Source organism: Ammospiza nelsoni, chromosome 1 (genome assembly GCF_027579445.1).
Source record: "Ammospiza nelsoni isolate bAmmNel1 chromosome 1, bAmmNel1.pri, whole genome shotgun sequence".
NCBI classification, from domain to species: Eukaryota; Metazoa; Chordata; class Aves; order Passeriformes; family Passerellidae; genus Ammospiza; species Ammospiza nelsoni.
This window is the reverse complement of record NC_080633.1, coordinates 154,554,156-154,574,381: the sequence shown is the minus strand read 5'-3', so window position 1 is coordinate 154,574,381 and position 20,226 is coordinate 154,554,156. Positions and strand designations below refer to the sequence as shown.

The 20,226-nt window shown below is 64.9% G+C and overlaps 1 protein-coding gene across 1 annotated transcript in view; it reads left to right on the top strand.

Moving 5' to 3' along the window:
* The first annotated feature begins 12,858 nt into the window (after nt 1–12,858).
* The window catches only part of LOC132081754 (myosin-6-like), a 38,047-nt gene continuing 30,679 nt past the window's right edge, over nt 12,859–20,226 (top strand). The window contains exons 1-4 of the mRNA XM_059485687.1: nt 12,859–12,867; nt 16,063–16,099; nt 17,032–17,237; nt 18,858–19,001. Of these exons, the coding sequence (XP_059341670.1) occupies nt 17,037–17,237; nt 18,858–19,001 (345 nt within the window). The 5' untranslated portion in view covers nt 12,859–12,867; nt 16,063–16,099; nt 17,032–17,036. The remainder of the gene's footprint in view (nt 12,868–16,062; nt 16,100–17,031; nt 17,238–18,857; nt 19,002–20,226) is intronic.

The window sequence follows — 20,226 nt, the reverse complement described above, 5'->3', positions numbered from 1 at the left end:
CCCCCGCGTCCCCGGCGCCACCGTGGGAATGTCCCCAGCGGCCACCGTGGGAACGTCCGGCGGCAATGTCCCCTGCCCGGGACCCTCCCCATGTCCGGATGGGGGTGACGGACACGGGACCCCCCCCCCCCCCCCCTCGGTGTCCCCTCCCCGGGACCCCCGAGGCCTCCTCAGGTGGGCGGGGACGCTCCGGTCCCGGGTGGCCCCACCTGCGCCCTCAGCCCCGCCCCCCTCCGCAGCCCTCACCTCACCTGTGCCCGGTTTGGGGGGGCCTGGAGGCACCGGGACCCCGCTCAGGGTGAGGCGGGACAGGTGAGGCCCGAACCCTGAGCCCGGCCAGGTGAGGCCCGGCCCCTCCCCTTGTCCAGGTGAGTCCTGGCCCCTCCCCTTGGCCAGGTGAGTCCCGGTGGATGAGCCCGGCCAGGTGAGGCCCGGTGGATGAACCTGGCCAGGTGAGGCCCGGCCCCTCCTCTTGTCCAGGTGAGTCCCGGCCCCTCCCCTTGTCCAGGTGAGTCCTGTCTGGCTGGACTGGCCCAACAGGTTCCCAGCAGCTCCAAGCCCCCGGGGCCGGACACTGCATGTGGTCAGTGACACCTCACCTGGGCAGGTGACAGCTCACCTGGGCAGGTGAGACATCACCTGGGCCAATAAAAACTCACCTGGGCCAATGAAACCTCACCTGGGCCAGTGACACCTCACCTGGGGTGCTAACACCTCACCTGGGCCAGTGACACCTCACCTGGGGTGCTGACACCTCACCTGGGCCAATAAAACCTCACCTGGGCCAGTGACACCTCACCTGGGGTGCTAACACCTCACCTGGGCCAATGAAACCTCACCTGGGCCAGTGACACCTCACCTGGGGTGCTGACACCTCACCTGGGCCAACAAAACCTCACCTGGGCCAGTGACACCTCACCTGGGCAGGTGACTCCTGCCCCAATTCTTCCCTGACTCTGCAGCTGCCCAACCCCAGCATGGGATGGAGCCGGACACTGGGGGACACTGGGGACAATGGGGACACTGGGGACACTGGGGATGCTGGGGACACTGGGGACACTGGGGACACTGGGGACACTTGGGGACACTGGGGACACTGGGGGACGCTGGGAATGTTGGGGGCACTGGGGACACTGGGGACACTGGGGACACTTGGGGACACTGGGGACACTGGGGGACGCTGGGGACACTGGGGACAGTGGGATTGGGGACACTGGGGGCACTGGGGGACACTGGGGACACTGGGGACACTGGGGACAATGGGGACACTGGGGGCACTGGGGATATGGGGGACACTGGGAATATTGGGGACACTGGGGACACTTGGGGGCACTGGGACCCCCCTGAGGGTCCCCCCCACTCCTGGCTCGTCCCTTGTCCCCTGGGTGCCGTGGGCGGCAGCGCTGGCAGTGCCACAGGTGACACAGGCCAGGTGTGGCACCTCTGGCCTCGGGATAGACCCGACACCCACGGGGCCCAATCTGTGTCACCTGAGCCCGTGGGGACTGTCCCCGGTGTCCCCAGTGTCCAGGCAGAGGGGTCCCAGTGTCCCCAGTGTCCCCCAGTGTCCCCCAATGTCCCCAGTGCCCACCCAGAGCGGTCCCAGTGTCCCCACAAGGGGTCAGGCCCAGTGTCCCCCAGTGTCCCCAGTGTCCCCCAGTGTCCCCAGTGTCCCCCAGTGTCCACCCAGAGGGGTCCCAGCGTCCCCAGTGGTGGCTGAGTGACACGGTCAGTGTCCGCAGGGTACTGGCAGTGTCACCCCTATTGTCCCTGTGGTGTCAGAAGTGTCACCCCCATTGTCCCCACAGTGCTGTCCCCGTGTCACCGCCATTGTCCCCGCAATGCCGGCAGTGTCACCGCCATTGTCCCCACGGTCCTGTCCCAGTGACACCCCCATTGTCCCCACAAAGCTGGCCTGGTGACACTGGCACTGTCCCCAAGGTGCCAGCAGTGTCACCCTCGTCGTGCCTGCAGTGCCGGCAGTGTCACCCCCATTGTCCCCAAGGTGCCGGCAGTGTCACCCCCATTGTCCCCATCGTCCTGTCCCAGTGTCACCCCCATTGTCCCCGCAATGCCGGCAGTGTCACCCCCATTGTCCCCATGGTCCTGTCCCAGTGACACCCCCATTGTCCCCACAAAGCTGGCCTGGTGACACTGGCACTGTCCCCAAGGTGCCAGCAGTGTCACCCTCGTCGTGCCTGCAGTGCCGGCAGTGTCACCCCCATTGTCCCCAAGGTGCCGGCAGTGTCACCCCCATTGTCCCCATCGTCCTGTCCCAGTGTCACCCCCATTGTCCCCAAGGTGCCGGCAGTGTCACCCCCATTGTCCCCATGGTCCTGGCAGTGTCACCCCCATTGTCCCCGCAATGCCGGCAGTGTCACCAGCACTGTCCCCATCGTCCTGTCCCAGTGTCACCCTCACTGTCCCCGCGGGGCCCGGGTGTGGCCACCGAGCCCTCCCTGCCGTGTCCCTTGCTCTGCCCGGGGGGCACAGGTGACACCACAGGTGACACCACAGGTGACACCACAGGTGACACCACAGGTGGCACCGCGCCGCGGTGGCCCGAGGGCTGGGCAGGACCCGTGCCACCCGCGCCAGCTCCGAGCCCGTCCCGGTTCCCGGTTTCCGGTTCCCAGTTCCCATTTCCCCGTTCCCGGTTCCCGGTTCCCAATTCCCAATGCGCATTTCCCCGTTCCCATTTCCCCGTTCCCACTTCCCCGTTCCCGGTTCCCGGTTCCCGTCCCCATTTCCCGGTGCTCTCCAGTGCCACTTGTCGCCGCCACCTCCCGGCCACCCCCTCACCTCCGCACGCCGCCATCGGGGCCACCACCGGGAGCCACCACCGGGGCCACCACCGGGAGCCACCGCCGGGAGCCACCGCCGGGAGCCACCGCCGGGAGCCACCGCCGGGAGCCACCGCCGGGGCCACCACCGGAGCCACCACCGGGGCCACCACCGGGGCCACCACCGGGAGCCACCGCCGGGAGCCACCGCCGGGGCCACCTCTGGCCGCTGCCACCGCCGGCGGCCGCAGGTGACAAACAAAACATCCGCCGGCCGCGGGGTCACCGCGGCGCCGCCCGGTGTCGCGTTCCTGTCGCGCTGCGTGGCCGGACACGGGGCCACCCCCGGGACACGGACACGGGGCCACAGAGTCCCCCGGGACACCGGAGCCACCCCCGGGACACGGACACGGGGCCAGCCCCGGGACACGAACATGGGGCCACAGCGTCCCCCGGGACACCGGGGCCACCCCCGGACAGGGACACGGGGCCACCCCCGGGACACCGGGGCCACCACCGGACACGGTGCCAGCCCCGGACAGGAACACGGTGCCACAACGTCCCCCGGGCCACCAGTGCCACCCCCGGGACACGGACACGGTACCACCCCCGGACACGGTGCCAGCCCCGGACACGGTGCCAGCCCCGGACACGGTGCCACCCCGGACACGGTGCCAGCCCCGGACAGGGACACGGGGCCACCCCCGGGACACGGACACGGTGCCACCCCGGACACGGTGCCAGCCCGGGACACGGTGCCACCCCGGACACGGTGCCAGCCCCGGACACGGAGCCACCCCCGGGACATGGAGCCAGCCCCAGAGAGGGACACGGTGCCAGCCCCAGACAGGGACACGGTGCCACCCCCGGACACGGTGCCACCCCCGGGACACCGAGGCCGCATGGCCGCCGCCGCCGCCGCCGCCAGGTGCGGCCGGACCGGTTCTCCCGGTAGCCCCAAGGGGCTGCGCTGGCACCTGCGCCACGCCACACCCCCTCACCTGCCCAGGTGACACTGTGTGTGGGGGGGGGGATGTCCCGAGCTGTCCCTGTCCCCTCCCCTGTCCCCTCCCCTGTCCCCTCCATTTCCTTTTCCCGCCACCGGAGCGAACGGACTCACGGCGGGGGGGGGGGGGGGCGGGTCCGTGTCCCCCCCTCTCTGCCCCGGACCCCCAAACCCCCAGACCTCGGCCCGTGTCACCCCCTGTCACCCCGTGTCACCCCCTGTCACCTCTGTCACCCCCTGTCACCCCCTGTCCCCCCTGTCACCCCCTGTCACCCCCTGTCCCCTCTGTCACCCCCTGTCCCCTCCTGTCACCCCGTGTCACCCCCTGTCCCCTCTGTCACCCCCTGTCCCCTCCTGTCCCCTCCTGTCCCCTCTGTCCCCTCCTGTCACCCCCTGTCCCCCCTGTCACCCCCTGTCACCCCGTGTCCCCTCTGTCCCCTCCTGTCCCCTCCTGTCACCCCCTGTCACCCCCTGTCCCCTCTGTCACCCCCTGTCACCCCGTGTCACTTCTGTCACCCCCAGCCCGCAGCCGGCGCCGCCTGAGCCCCCTCCGGGGCAAGGGGTGACACGGAATGCGACAGGGCAGGGGACAGGGCAGGGGACACGGCAGGGGACACAGGAGGGGACAGGGAAGGGACACGGAATGTGACAGGGCAGGGGACACGGGAGGGGACAGGGAGGGGACAGGGAAGGGGACAGGGCAGGGGACACAGGAGGGGACAGGGCAGGGGACAGGGAAGGGACAGGAAGGGGACAGGAAGGGGACAGGGACAGGGAAGGGACAGGGAAGGGACAGGGAAGGGGACACGGAGGGGACACGAGAGGGGACAGGGAAGGGACAGGGAAGGGACAGGGAAGGGACAGGGCAGGGGACACGGGAGGGGACACGGAAAGGGACAGGGCAGGGGACACGGCAGGGGACAGGGAAGGGACACGGAGGGGACACGAGAGGGGACAGGGAGGGGACAGGGAGGGGACAGGGAAGGGACAGGGAAGGGGACACGGGAGGGGACAGGGAGGGGACAGGGCAGGGGACAGGGACACGGGAAGGGACAGGGAGGGGACAGGGAAGGGGACACGGAGGGGACACGGGAGGGGACAGGGAGGGGACACGGCAGGGACAGGGAAGGGACAGGGAAGGGACAGGGCAGGGGACAGGGACACGGAAAGGGACAGGGAGGGGACAGGGCAGGGGACAGGGACACGGAGGGGACACGGGAGGGGACAGGGAGGGGACACGGCAGGGACACCCCCCCAGCGCCCCCCGGGACCCCCCGGTGACCTCGGCGCGGATCCGCGGCTCCGCTGCTGCCGCCGCCAGAAGCGAAAGGAAAAGCGCGGCCGAAAGCGAAAGGGAAAGCGCCGGGACCCCCCCGGAATGGAGGGAACCCCGGAATGGCCGGGACCCCCCCGGAATGGCCGGGACCCCCCCCCCCCAGTGCCACCGGGACCCCCCCGGAATGGAGGGAACCCCCGGAATGGCCGGGACCCCCCCGGAATGGAGGGAACCCCCCCCGTACAGCCGTGACCCCCCCAGTGCCACCGGGACCCCCCCAGTGCCACCGGGACCCCCCCGGAATGGAGGGAACCCCGGGAGGGTCCTGTGCCAGGTGTTGTGCCAGGTGTTGTGCCAGGTGCCATGTCAGGATCATGCCAGGTGCCGTGCCAGGTGCCATCCTGAGTTTTGTGCCAGGTGCCATGTCAGGATCATGCCAGGTCCTGTGTCAGGTGCTGTGCCACGTGTCATGTCAGGTGTCATGCCAGGCGTCGTGCCAGGTGCTGTGCCAGGGACAGTGCCAGGTGCCATGCCAGGTGTTGTGCCAGGTGTTGTGCCAGGTGCCATGCCAGGCGTCATGCCAGGTGCCATCCTGAGTTTTGTGCCAGGTGCCATGTCAGGATCATGCCAGGTCCCGTGTCAGGTGCTGTGCCAGGTGTCCTGGCAGATGTCATATCAGGATCATGCCAGGTGTTGTGCCAGGTGTGGGGCCAGGTACCATGTCAGGATCATGCCAGGTGTCATGCCAGGTCCTCTGCCAGGTGCTGTGCCAGGTGCCATGTCAGGTTCCAGGTGCCATCCTGAGTTTTGTGCCAGGTGCCGTGCCAGGTGCCGTGCCCGTTGCCATGCCAGGTGCTTTGCCAGGTGCTGTGCCAGGTGTCATCCTGAGTTTTGTGCCAGGTGCTGTGCCAGGATCATGCCAGGTGTCATGCCAAGTCCTGTGTCAGGTACTGTGCCAGGTGTCATGCCAAGTCCTGTGCCAGGTGTCATGCCAGGTGCTGTGCCAGGTGTCACACCAGGTGTCATGTCAGGATCATGCCAGGTGTTGTGCCAGGTGTCAGTTGGCATGCCAGGTGTCATGTCAGGCACCATGCCAGGTGTCCTGCCAGGTTCCAGGTGCTGCGCCAGGTCTCATGCCAGGTACCGTGTCAGGATCGTGCCAGGTGTCATGCCAGGACCATGCCAGGTGCTGTGCCAGGTACCGTGTCAGGATCGTGCCAGGTGTCATGCCAGGATCATGCCAGGTCCTTTTCCAGGTGCTGTGCCAGGTACCGTGTCAGGTGCCATGTCAGGTACTGTGCCTGATCCTGTGCCAGGTGCTGTGCCAGGTGTCATGTCAGGTGCCATCCTGAGCGTCATGCCAGGTGCCATGTCAGGATCATGCCAGGTGTCCTGCCAGGTTCCAGATGCTGTGCCAGGTGCTGTGCCAGGTGCCATGCCAGGTGCCGTGCCAGGTGCCATCCTGAGTTTTATGCCAGGTGCCATGTCAGGATCGTGCAATGCCAGGTGTCATGTCAAATACCATGTCAGGATCATGCCAGGTGTCCTGCCAGGTTCCCGATGCTGTGCCAGGTGCCATGCCAGGTGCCATCCTGAGTGCTGTGCCAGGTGCTGTGTGAGGTCCTGTGCCAGGTGCCATGCCAGGTGTCACACCAGGTGTCCTGCCAGGTTCCAGATGCTGTGCCAGGTGCCGTGCCAGGTGCTGTGCCAGGTGCTGTGCCAGGTGCTGTGCCAGGTGTCACACCAGGTGTTGTGCCTGATCCTGTGCCAGGTGCCGTGCCAGGTGCTGTGCCAGGTGCTGTGCCAGGTGTCACACCAGGTGTTGTGCCAGGTGTTGTGCCAGGTGCTGTGCCAGGTGTCATGTCAGGTGCCATCCTGAGCGTCATGCCAGGTGCCATGCCAGGTGTCACACCAGGTGTCCTGCCAGGTTCCAGATGCTGTGCCAGGTGCTGTGCCAGGTCCTGTGCCAGCTGCTGTGCCAGGTGCTGTGCCAGGTGCCATGTCAGGTGCTGTGCCAGGTGCTGTGTGAGGTCCTGTGCCAGGTGCCATGCCAGGTGTCACACCAGGTGTCCTGCCAGGTTCCAGATGCTGTGCCAGGTGCCGTGCCAGGTGCTGTGCCAGGTGCTGTGCCAGGTGCTGTGTCAGGTGTCACACCAGGTGTTGTGCCTGATCCTGTGCCAGGTGCTGTGCCAGGTGTCATGTCAGGTGCCATCCTGAGCGTCATGCCAGGTGCCATGTCAGGATCATGCCAGGTGTGCTACCAGGTTCCAGGTGCTGTGCCAGGTGCCATGCCAGGTGCCATGCCAGGTGCCATGTCAAATACCATGCCAGGATCATGCCAGGTGTCCTACCAGGTTCCAGGTGCTGTGCCAGGTGCCATCCTGAGTGCTGCGCCAGGTGCTGTGTGAGGTCCTGTGCCAGGTGCCGTGCCAGGTGTCACACCAGGTGCTGTGCCAGGTGCCATCCTGAGTGCTGTGCCAGGTGCCATGCCAGGTGCCAGGTGCCAGGTTCTCCGTGTCCCACCATCGCTCCTTCCATGTCCAGGGGGGTCCCAGGTGTCTGGGGGGGTGCCCAGGGTGTCCCAGGTGTGCGGAGCCCTGCCAGGTGTGCAGGGAGGGGCCGCAGGTGTCCCGGGAGGCCCCCGATGTTCAGGAGGTGCCAGGTGCCCGGGGGGATCGGGGGGCACGGGAGGGGTCCCGGGGAGGGGTCCCGAGGGGGCCCAGGTGTGCCAGGTGTCCCAGGTGGGGGTCCCAGGTGTCCCGGTGGGGGTGCCCAGGTGTGCCAGGTGTCCCAGGTGGGGACACAGGTGTCCCGGTGGGGGTGCCCAGGTGTGCCAGGTGTCCCAGGTGGGGGTCCCAGGTGTGCCAGGTGCCCGGGGGGTGACACAGGTGTCCCGGTGGGGTTGCCAGGTGTCCCAGGTGTGCCCGGGGGGTGGCACAGGTGTCCCGGTGGGGGTGCCCAGGTGTGCCAGGTGCCCAGGAGGGGACACAGGTGTCCCGGTGGGGGTGCCCAGGTGTGCCAGGTGTGCCAGGTGTCCCGGTGGGGGTGCCCAGGTGTGCCAGGGGCCCGGGGGGTGACACAGGTGTCCCGGTGGGGGTGCCCAGGTGTCCCAGGTGTGCCAGGTGTGCCAGGTGTCCCGGTGGGGGTGCCCAGGTGTGCCAGGTGTCCCGGTGGGGATGCCCAGGTGTGCCAGGTGTGCCAGGTGTCCCGGTGGGGTTGCCAGGTGTCCCAGGTGTGCCCGGGGGGTGCCACAGGTGTCCCGGTGGGGGTGCCCAGGTGTGCCAGGTGTCCCGGTGGGGATGCCCAGGTGTGCCAGGTGTGCCAGGTGTCCCGGTGGGGTTGCCAGGTGTCCCAGGTGTGCCCGGGGGGTGCCACAGGTGTCCCGGTGGGGGTGCCCAGGTGTGCCAGGAGGGGACACAGGTGTCCCGGTGGGGGTGCCCAGGTGTGCCAGGAGGGGACACAGGTGTCCCGGTGGGGGTGCCCAGGTGTCCCAGGTGTGCCAGGTGTGCCAGGTGTCCCGGTGGGGGTGCCCAGGTGTGCCAGGTGCCAGGAGGGGACACACACAGGTGTCCATAACGGCCTCAGGTGTCTGGGCGGAGGCCGCAGGCACCCACTGAGGGCATCCACCGTGTCCCTATGGGGCAGGGGGGGTCTCTGTGGGGCAGGGGGAGTCCCTATGGGGCCAGACCCCTCTATGGGGCAGGGAGGGTCTCTGTGGGGCAGGACAGGGACTCTATGGGGCAGGGGGGGACTCTATGGGGCAGGACAGGGACTCTATGGGGCAGGACAGGGACTCTATGGGGCAGGGGGTTGTCTCTATGTGGCCAGGTCCCCTCAATGGGTCAGTGGGGCCTCTATGGGTCCAGGTCCCTCTATGGGGCAGGAAGGGGTCTCTATGGGGCAGAGGGGTCTCTGTGGGGCCAGGCCCTTCTATGGGGCAGGGGAGGTCTCTATGGGGCAGGGGGGTCTCTATGGTCAGTGGGGTCTCTATGGCTCCAGGCCCCTCTATGGGGCAGGGAGGTCTCTATGGGTCCAGGTCCCTCTGTGGGGCAGGAGGGGTCTCTATCAGGCAGGGGGTTCTCTATGGGGCAGGGGGTTCTCTATGGGGCAGGAGGGTCTCTATGGGCCATGGGCAGCTCTCTATGGGGCAGGGAGGGTCTCTATGGGGTAGGGGGTTCTCTATGGGGCATGGGTGGCTCTCTATGGGGTACGGAGGTCTCTATGGAGCCAGCCACTCTATGGGGCAGGGATGTCTCTATAGGGCAGGGGGGGTCTCTATGGAGCAGGGAGGGTCTCTATGGGGCAGAGGGGTCTCTATAGGGCCAGGCCCCTCTATGGGGCAGGGAGGGTCTCTATGGGGCAGGAGACTCTCTATGGGGCAGGGGGGGTCTCTATGGGGCCAGGCCCCTCTATGGGGCAGGGAGGGTCTCTATGGTGCAAGGGGGTCTCTATGGGGCCGGGGTCTCTCTATGGGGCAGGGGTCTCTGTATGGGGCAGAGGGGTCTCTATGGGGCAGGGGGATCCCTATGGGGCAGGGAAGGTCTCTGTATGGGGCCGGGATCTCTCTATGGGGCAGGGGTGTCTCTATGGGGCAGGGGTCTCTATGAGGTCGGGGTCTCTCTATGGGGCCGGTGTCCCCCTATGGGGCAGGGGTCTCTCTATGGGGCCGGTGTCCCCCTATGGGGCCGGGGTCTCTATGGGGCCGGGGTCTCTCTATGGGGCCGAGGTCCCTATGGGGCCGGGGTCCCCCTATGGGGCAGGGGTGTCTCTATGGGGCCGGTGTCCCCCTATGGGGCCGGGGTCTCTATGGGGCCGGTGTCCCCCTATGGGGCCGGGGTCTCTATGGGGCAGGGGGGTCTCTATGGGGCCGGGGTCTCTATGGGGCCGGTGTCCCCCTATGGGGCAGGGGTCTCTCTATGGGGCCGGTGTCCCCCTATGGGGCCGGGGTCTCTCTATGGGGCCGGGGTCTCTATGGGGCCGGGGTCTCTATGGGGCCGGTGTCCCCCTATGGGGCCGGGGTCTCTATGGGGCAGGGGTCTCCCTATGGGGCCGGGGTCCCTCCGTGTCCCCGCCCCCCCGGCTCCCGCTGTCGCTGCCCCCGCCCCGCCCGCAGGAATTTGTCGCCTCTCGGGGACACTTTGTCACCGCGGCCGGGACAAAGTGGGGCCGTGTCCGGCCCGCTGCCAGCGCCCCCCGGCCCCACGGCGGCCCCACGGCGGCCCCACGGCGGCGGCCCAGGGCACAGATAAGGGCCCCAGCGCCCCCGGCGTGTCCCGATATAGCCGCGATAGCGACGCGCCTGTCAGCGCCCGCCGGCGCGGGGACACCGCGCGGGACTCGGCCCCATAGACGGACCCTCTGTTCCTGCCCCATAGAATGCGCTGAGAGGGACCCCGGCCCCATAGAATGTCCTGAGAGGGACCCCTGCCCCATAGAATGCGCTGAGAGGGATCCCTGCCCCATAGAGCGCACCAAAAGGGACCCGGGCCCCATAGAGTGCCCTGAAAGGGACCCCCCTGTTCCTGCCCCATAGAGCGCCCTGAGAGGGACCCCCTGCCCCATAGAATGTCCTGAGAGGGACCCCGGCCCCATAGAATGCGCTGAGAGGGATCCCTGCCCCATAAAATATCCTGAGAGGGACCCCTGCCCCATAGAATGCCCTGAAAGGGACACCGGCCCCATAGAGTGCGCTGAAAGGGACACCGGCCCCACAGAATGTCCTGAGAGGGACCCCGGCCCCATAGAATGCGCTGAGAGGGATCCCTGCCCCATAGAATGCGCTGAGAGGGATCCCTGCCCCATAGAATGTCCTGAAAGGGACACCGGCCCCATAGAGTGCGCTGAAAGGGACACCGGCCCCACAGAATGTCCTGAGAGGGACCCCGGCCCCATAGAGCGCCCTGAGAGGGACCCCTGCCCCATAGAGTGCCGTGAAAGGGACCCCTGCCCCATAGAGCGCCCTGAAAGGGACCCTGGCCCCATAGAGTGCCCTGAAAGGGACCCCTGCCCCATAGAATGCCCTGAAAGGGATCCCTGCCCCATAGAGCGCCCTGAAAGGGACCCCGGCCCCATAGAGTGCACCAAAAGGGACCCCCGGCCCCATAGAATGCCCCAAAAGGGACCCCGGCCCCATAGAGCGCCCTGAAAGGGACCCCGGCCCCATAGAATGTCCAAAAAGGGACCCCCTGCCCCACAGAGTGCCCTGAAAGGGACCCCCCCTGTTCCTGCCCCATAGAATGCCCTAAAAGAGATCCCCTGCCCCATGGAATTCCCTAAAAAGGGAGCCGCTGCCCCATAGAATCCCCTGAAAGGGACCCACAGAATCCCCTAAATGAGGGAACCCCCTCTGCCCCATAGAATCCCCTAAATGAGAGACTCCCCTGTCCCTGCCCCACAGAATCCCCTAAAAGGAGATCCCCTGCCCCATAGAATCCCCTACAAAGGGATCCTCCTGCCCCATAGAATCCCCTAAAAGGGATCCCCTGCCCCACAGAATCCCCTACAAAGGGATCCTCCTGCCCCATAGAATCCCCTAAAAAGAGATCCCTCTGCCCCATAGAATCCCCTACAAAGGGATCCTCCTGCCCCATAGAATCCCCTAAAAGGGATCCCCTGCCCCATAGAATCCCCTACAAAGGGATCCCCTGCCCCATAGAATCCCCTACAAAGGGATCCTCCTGCCCCATAGAATCCCCTACAAAGGGATCCTCCTGCCCCATAGAATCCCCTAAAAAGAGATCCCTCTGCCCCATAGAATCCCCTACAAAGGGATCCTCCTGCCCCATAGAATACCCTAAAAGGGATCCCCTGCCCCATAGAATCCCCTACAAAGGGATCCCCTGCCCCATACAATCCCCTACAAAGGGATCCTCCTGCCCCATAAAATCCCCTACAAAGGGATCCTCCTGCCCCATAGAATCCCCTACAAAGGGATCCTCCTGCCCCATAGAATCCCCTAAAAAGAGATCCCTCTGCCCCATAGAATCCCCTACAAAGGGATCATCCTGCCCCATAGAATACGCTAAAAGGGACCCCCTGTTCCTGTTCCACAGAATCCCCTACAAAGGGACCCCCCTGCCCCATAGAATCCCCTAAGTAAGGGATTCCCCCCAGTCCCTGCCCCACAGAATCCCCTACAAAGGGATCTCCCCCTATGCCACAGAATCCCCTAAACAAGAGACCCACCTGCCCCATAGAATCCCCTAAAAAGGGACCCCTCTGCCCCATAGAATTCCCTACAAAGGGACCCCTCTGCCCCATAGAATCCCCTAAATGAGGGACCTACCCCCGTTCCTGCCCCACAAAATCCCCTAAATAAGAGACCCACCTGCCCCATAGAATCCCCTAAAAAGGGACCCCCTGTCTGTGCCCCATAGAATCCCCTAAATGAGGGACACGCCTGCCCCATAGAATCCCCTAAAAAGGGACCCCCTGTCTGTGCCCCATAGAATCCCCTAAAAAGGGACACGCCTGCCCCATAGAATCCCCTGAAATGGGACCCCTCCGGCTCTGCCCTATAGGACAACCCCAAACCTGGATCTGCCCCACAACTGGCCCTATAGGGCGGACACAGGGGGCTCGGACCCCCTGACCCCACAACTCGCCCTGTGGGGCGAACATGGGGGGCTCGGACCCTCCGACCCCACAGAGACCCCACGGGGGGCGGGGCAGTGTGGGGCCGCCCCCTCCCCTCCTTTATCAGCCCCCGGGTCCCGCCCCACGGCTCCTCCTCCCCACAGCGCCCTATAAAATCTGTGGGGCCGCGGGGCTGCCCCAGTGCTGCTGTGGGGCACGGACCGAGGGTGAGGGGCCTGTGGGGCGGGTGTGGGGTCTGTGGGGCGGGCGTGGGGGTGTGTGGGAAGGCTGTGGGCTCTGTGGGGCACTGGGGCTCTGTGGGGTGCATAAAGGATCTGTGGGGCACTGGGGCTCTGTGGGGCACTGGGGCTCTGTGGGGTGCATAGTGGAATCTATGGGGCACAAGGGGGCGCATAAGGGATCTGTGGGGCGCATGGGAAGCCTGCGGGATCTGTGGGGCGCAGGGGATGTGTGGGGGTGCGTAAGGGATCTATGGGGCGCAGGGGATGTGTGGGGCGCATAAGGGATCTGTGGGGCGCATGGGAAGCCTGCGGGATCTGTGGGGCACAGGGGATGTGTGGGGTGCGCCGGGGTCTATGGGGCACAGGGGTTCTGTGGGGTGCATAAAGGATCTGTGGGGCACAGGGGTCTGTGGGGTGCGTAAGGGATCTGTGGGGCGCAGGGGATGTGTGGGGGTGTGTAAGGGATCTGTGGGGCGCAGGGGATGTGTGGGGTGCACAGGGCTCTGTGGGGTGCATAGTGGAATCTATGGGGCACAAGGGGGCGCATAAGGGATCTGTGGGGCGCATGGGAAGCCTGCGGGATCTGTGGGGCGCAGGGGATCTGTGGGGCGCATAAGGGATCTGTGGGGCGCATGGGAAGCCTGTGGGATCTGTGGGGCGCAGGGGGTGTGTGGGGGTGCGTAAGGGATCTATGGGGCACAAGGGGGCGCATAAGGGATCTGTGGGGCGCATGGGAAGCCTGCGGGATCTGTGGGGCGCAGGGGATGTGTGGGGGTGCGTAAAGGATCTGTGGGGCGCAGGGGATTTGTAGGGAGCATAAGGGCTCTGTGGGGTGCATAGTGGAATCTATGGGGCACAAGGGGGCGCATAAGGGATCCGTGGGGCGCATGGGAAGCCTGCGGGATCTGTGGGGCGCAGGGGATGTGTGGGGGTGTGTAAGGGATCTGTGGGGCGCAGGGGATGTGTGGGGTGCACAGGGCTCTGTGGGGTGCATAGTGGAATCTATGGGGCACAAGGGGGCGCATAAGGGATCTGTGGGGCGCATGGGAAGCCTGCGGGATCTGTGGGGCGCAGGGGATGTGTGGGGGTGCGTAAAGGATCTGTGGGGCGCAGGGGATGTGTGGGGCGCATAAAGGATCTGTGGGGCGCATGGGAAGCCTGCGGGATCTGTGGGGCACAGGGGATGTGTGGGGTGCGCCGGGGTCTATGGGGCACCCAGTGTTTGGGGTGGGTCTTAGGGTGGGTTGTGGATCACGCAGGGGATCTGTGGGGCACGGGGGGAGCCTTTGGGATCTATGGGGCACAGGCGTCTGTGGGGTGCCTAAGGGGGATCTGTGGGGCACATGGGAAGTCGGCAGGATCTATGGGGCACAGGGGATTTGTGGGGCCCACGAGGGGATCTATGGGGCACATAGGAAGCCCGCGGGATCTGTGGGGCACAGGGGATCTGTGGGGTGCATAAGGGATATGTGGGGCACAGGGGATCTGTGGGGCGCACAGGGGCCTGGGGGGAACCCGGTGTTTGGGGTGGGTTGTAGGGTGTGACGCGGATCACACAGGGGATCTGTGGGGCACAGGGCATCTGTGGGGTGCATAGGGGATCTGTGGGGCACAGGGGATCTGTGGGGTGCACAGGGGTCTGTGGGGCACAGGGGATCTGTGGGGTGCATAAGGGATATGTGGGGCACAGGGGATCTGTGGGGCACAGGGGTCTGTGGGGCACAGGGCATCTGTGGGGTGCATAGGGGATCTGTGGGGCACAGGGGATCTGTGGGGTGCACAGGGGATCTGTGGGGTGCACAGGGGTCTGTGGGGCACAGGGGATCTGTGGGGCACCCGGTGTTTGGCGTGGGTCATGGATCACACGGGATCTGTGGGGCGCATGGGAAGCCTTTGGGATCTGTGGGGTGCGTAATGGGATCTGTGGGGAGCGCATGATGGGATCTATGGGGCACAGGGGACTTGTGGGGTGCAAAGGGGTCTGTGTGGTATATAGGGGCATCTGTGGGGCACAGGGGAAGCCTTTGGCGTCTATGGGGCACAGGGGATTTTTGGGGTGTATAAGGGATCTGTGGGGCACAGGGGATCTGTGGGGCACAGGGGATCTGTGGGGTGTACAAGGGATCTGTGGGGTGTATAAGGGATCTGTGGGGCACAGGGGATCTGTGGGGTGTACAAGGGATCTGTGGGGCACAGGGGATCTGTGGGGTGTATAAGGGATCTGTGGGGCACAGGGGATCTGTGGGGTGTACAAGGGATCTGTGGGGTGTATAATGGATCCGTGGGGCACAGGGGATCTGTGGGGTGTATAATGGATCCGTGGGGCACAGGGGATCTGTGGGGTGTATAAGGGATCTGTGGGGCACAGGGGATCTGTGGGGTGTATAAGGGATCTGTGGGGCACAGGGGATCTGTGGGGCGTACAAGGGATCTGTGGGGCACAGGGGATCTGTGGGGTGTATAATGGATCCGTGGGGTGCACAAGGGATCTGTGGGGCACAGGGGATCTGTGGGGCGTACAAGGGATCTGTGGGGCACACGTGGGGTCTGTGGGCGTTCTCCGAGGGTCTTTGGGATGCATGGGGGTCTCTATGGGGTGCAAGGGGGGGTCTGTGGGGTCTATGGGGTCACGGCGATTCTGTGGGGCACACGTGGGGTGTGTGGGGCGCGTGGGGATCTGTGGGGTGTATAAGGGATCTGTGGGGCACACGGGATCTGTGGGGCACAGGGGATCTGTGGGGTGTATAAGGGATCTGTGGGGCACACGTGGGGTGTGTGGGGCGCGTGGGGATCTCTGGGGTGTATAAGGGATCTGTGGGGCACACGTGGGGTGTGTGGGGCGCGTGGGGATCTGTGGGGTGTACAAGGGATCTGTGGGGCACATGTGGGGTGTGTGGGGCACATGGGGATCTGTGGGGTGTATAAGGGATCTGTGGGGCACACGTGGGGTGTGTGGGGCACATGGGGATCTGTGGGGTGTATAAGGGATCTGTGGGGCACAGGGGATCTGTGGGGCACAGGGGATCTGTGGGGTGTACAAGGGATCTGTGGGGCACACGTGGGGTGTGTGGGGCGCGTGGGGATCTGTGGGGTGTACAAGGGATCTGTGGGGCACACGTGGGGTGTGTGGGGCGCGTGGGGATCTGTGGGGTGCAGCCCCTCACCCCAGTGTCCCCCCAGATCTCTCCATCCAACCCACGCGACCCACGGACTCCAGGTACGGGTGGGGGGCTGTGGGGGGGGTGTCCCTGGGGGGGTCCGTCCCTGTCACCCCCCAGGTGGCGCCGTGGGGCCGGGGATGGCCGTGGGGTCAATCAGTGACCACGGGGGTCAATCAGTGACCTTGGGGGTCAATCAATGGCCGGGGGTCAATCAGTGACCTTGGGGGTCAATCAATGGCCAGGGGGTCAATCAATGGCCAGGGGGGTCAATCAATGGCCACAGGGTTCAATCAATGGCCAGGGGGTCAATCAATGGCCAGGGGGTCAATCATGGGGGTCCATGGAGGGTCAGTGGGGGGGGTCCATCCCCAGGTGTCCCTGTCCCCCCAGGAGAGATGGTGGATACGGTGCTGGTGGCAATCAATGTCCATGGAGGGTCTCTGGGTGGGTTGGGGTCCATCCCTGTCCCCCACAGTGTCATTGTCCCCCAGGACGCGGTGCTGGGGACAATCAGTGACCATGGACGGTCGGTGGGTGGGTCGGGGTCCATCCCTGTCCCCCACATGTGACATTGTCCCCCAGGAGAGATGGCGGACGCGGTGCTGGGGACAATCAGTGACCATGGAGGGTCTCTGGGTGGGTCGGGGTCCATCCCTGTCCCCCACAGTGTCATTGTCCCCCAGGAGCGATGGCGGACGCGGTCCTGGTGGCAATCAGTGACCATGGAGGGTCTCTGGGTGGGTCGGGGTCCATCCCTGTCCCCCCACAGTGTCATTGTCCCCCAGGAGAGATGGTGGACGCAGTGCTGGTGACAATCAGTGACCATGGACGGTCGGTGGGTGGGTCGGGGTCCATCCCTGTCCCCCACAGTGTCATTGTCCCCCAGGAGAGATGGTGGACGCAGTCCGGGTGACAATCAATGTCCATGGAGGGTCTCTGGGTGGGTCGGGGTCCATCCCTGTCCCCCCACAGTGTCATTGTCCCCCAGGAGCGATGGCGGACGCGGTGCTGGCGGCCCTGGGCGCGGCGGCGCCGTTCCTGCGGCCGGGCGAGCGCGAGCGCCTGGCGGCCACCACGCGTCCCTTCGACCCCCGCGCCGAGTGCTTCGTGCCCCACGCGGGACACGAGTTCGTCAGGGGACGCGTGCTGGAGAGACAGGGCGGCAGCGTCACCGTGGAGACCGAGCTCGGAGAGGTGACACCGGGGGGACACGGGGGGCTTGGGGACACGGGGGTCTCGATGGGACACTGGGGAGATGGCACCGTGGAGACCGAGCTCGGAGAGGTGACACCGGGGGGACATGGGGGGCTTGGGGACATGGCAGGTCACAGGGATCTCAATGGGACATTGGGGAGATGCCACCATCGACAGCAAGCTCGGAGAGGTGACATGGAGGGGACACGGGGGGCTTGGGGTCACAGGGGTCTCAGTGGGACACTGGGGAGATGTCACTGTGGAGATCAAGATGGGAGAGGTGGCATTGGGGGCTCACAGGGGGCCTGAGGACATGGGGACCTTGGGGACAGTCACAGGGCTCTGGGGAGGTCATGGGGAGCTTGGGGACACGGGGGTCTCGATGGGACACTGGGGAGATGGCACCGTGGAGACCGAGCTCGGAGAGGTGACACCGGGGGGACACGGGGGGCTCGGGGACACGGGGGTCTCGATGGGACATTGGGGAGATGCCACCATCGACACCGAGCTCGGAGAGGTGACATGGAGGGGACATGGGGGGCTTGGGGACACGGGGGTCTCGGTGGGACACTGGGGAGATGGCACCGTGGAGACCGAGCTCGGAGAGGTGACATGGAGGGGACACGGGGGGCTTGGGGACATGGCAGGTCACAGGGATCTCAATGGGACATTGGGGAGATGCCACCATCGACACCAAGCTCGGAGAGGTGACATGGAGGGGACACGGGGGGCTTGGGGACACGGGGGTCTCAATGGGACACTGGGGAGATGGCACCGTGGAGACCGAGCTCAGAGAGGTGACATGGAGGGGACACGGGGAGCTTGGGGACACGGGGGTCTCAATGGGACACTGGGGAGATGGCACCGTGGAGACCGAGCTCAGAGAGGTGACACCGGGGGGACACGGGGGGCTTGGGGACACGGGGGTCTCAATGGGACACTGGGGAGATGGCACCGTGGAGACTGAGCTCAGAGAGGTGACACCGGGGGGACACGGGGGGCTTGGGGACACGGGGGTCTCAGTGGGACATTGGGGAGATGGCACCGTGGAGACCGAGCTCGGAGAGGTGACACCCAGGGGCGCAGGGACGTGAGGGGGTCATGGGGGACATGGGGACCTTGGGGAGGGTCACAGGAACCTTGGGGACATTGGGACCTTGGGGTCACAGGGGTTTCAATGGGGCGGCAGCGTCACCGTGGAGACCGAGCTCGGAGAGGTGACACCGGGGGGACACGGGGGGCCTGGGGACATGTAGGGGTCACAGGGCTCTCAATGGGACACAGGGGAGATGCCACCATGGAGAGGAGCTGGAAGAGGTGACACCACGGGGGTCATGGAGACCTTGGGGACACGGGGACCTTGGGGTCAAGGGGGGCTCAGGGACATGGGGAGGGTCACAGGGGTCTCAAGGGGACATTGATGGAGATGCCACCATGGACACCAAGCTGGGAGAGGTGACACCAGGCGGGTCATGGTGACCTCAAGGAGAGCCCAGATGCATCACGGTGGGGCTCGTGGTGGAGCTCCTGGAGAGGGGTCACCACCGTGGACACCAGGCCGGGAGAGGTGACGCCGGTGACACTGTGGGGTCACCGCTGACCCCCCCCGGTGTCCCCCAGACGGTGACGGTCAAGGAGGGCGACGTGCACCAGCAGAACCCGCCCAAGTTCGACAAGATCGAGGACATGGCCATGCTGACGTTCCTGCACGAGCCCGCCGTGCTCTTCAACCTCAAGGAGCGCTACGCGGCCTGGATGATCTACGTGAGACCCCAAAATGGGCAGGGGGACCCCAAAAATGGGGGGGGAGAACCTCAAAAATGGGGAGGGGGACCTCAAAAATGGGGGGGAGAACATCAAAAATGGGGGGGGGACAGCAAAAATGGGGGGGGAAATCTCAAAAATGGGGGGGGAATCTCAAAAATGGGGAGGGGGACCTCAAAAATGGGGGGGAGAACATCAAAAATGGGGGGGAACAGCAAAAATGGGGGGGGGACAGCAAAAATGGGAGGGGAAATCTCAAAAATGGGGAGGGGGACCTCAAAAATGGGGGGAGAACATCAAAAATGGGGGGGAACAGCAAAAATGGGGGGGGGAAATCTCAAAAATGGGGGGGGAATCTCAAAAATGGGGAGGGGGACCTCAAAAATGGGGGGGAGAACATCAAAAATGGGGGGGAACAGCAAAAATGGGGGGGAAATCTCAAAAATGGGGGGGGGGGAAATCTCAAAAATGGGGAGGGGACCTCAAAAACGGGGCAGAACATTAAAAATGGGGTGGGGAACCTCAAAAATGGGGGGGAGAACCTCAAAAATGGGGAGGGGGACCTCAAAAATGGGGAGGGGGACCTCAAAAATGGGGGGAAGAACATCAAAAATGGGGGGAACAGCAAAAAATGGGGGGGAACAGCAAAAATTGGGGGGGACAGCAAAAATGGGGGGGGGGAAATCTCAAAAATGGGTGAGGGGACCTCAAAAACGGGGCAGACCATTAAAAATGGGGTGGGGAACCTCAAAAATGGGGGAAGGATTTGAAAAATGGGGGGGGGAACGTTAAAAATGGGGTGGGGGACCTCAAAAATGGGAGAGGGAACATCAAAAACGGAGAGGAACATCAAAAAATGGGGCGAGAACCTCAAAAATGCGGGGAGAACCTCAAAAATGGGGTGGGGAACCACAAAAATGGGGGAGAGAATCTCAAAAATGGTAGGGGGCCTCAAAAATGGGGGGGGAGAACCTCAAAAATGTGGGGGGAACATCAAAAATGGAGAGGGGAAACTCAAAATGGGGTAGGGAATCTCCAAAATGGGGGGGGGAAACTAAAAAATGGAGAGGGGACCTCAAAAATGGAGGGGGGGGAAATCAAAAATGGGGGGGAAAATCAAAAATGGGGGGGGGAAATCAAAAATGGGGGGGAAACTCAAAAATGGGGTAGGGAACCTCAAAAATGAAAAGGAGAAATTCAAAAATGAAAAGGAGAAATTCAAAAA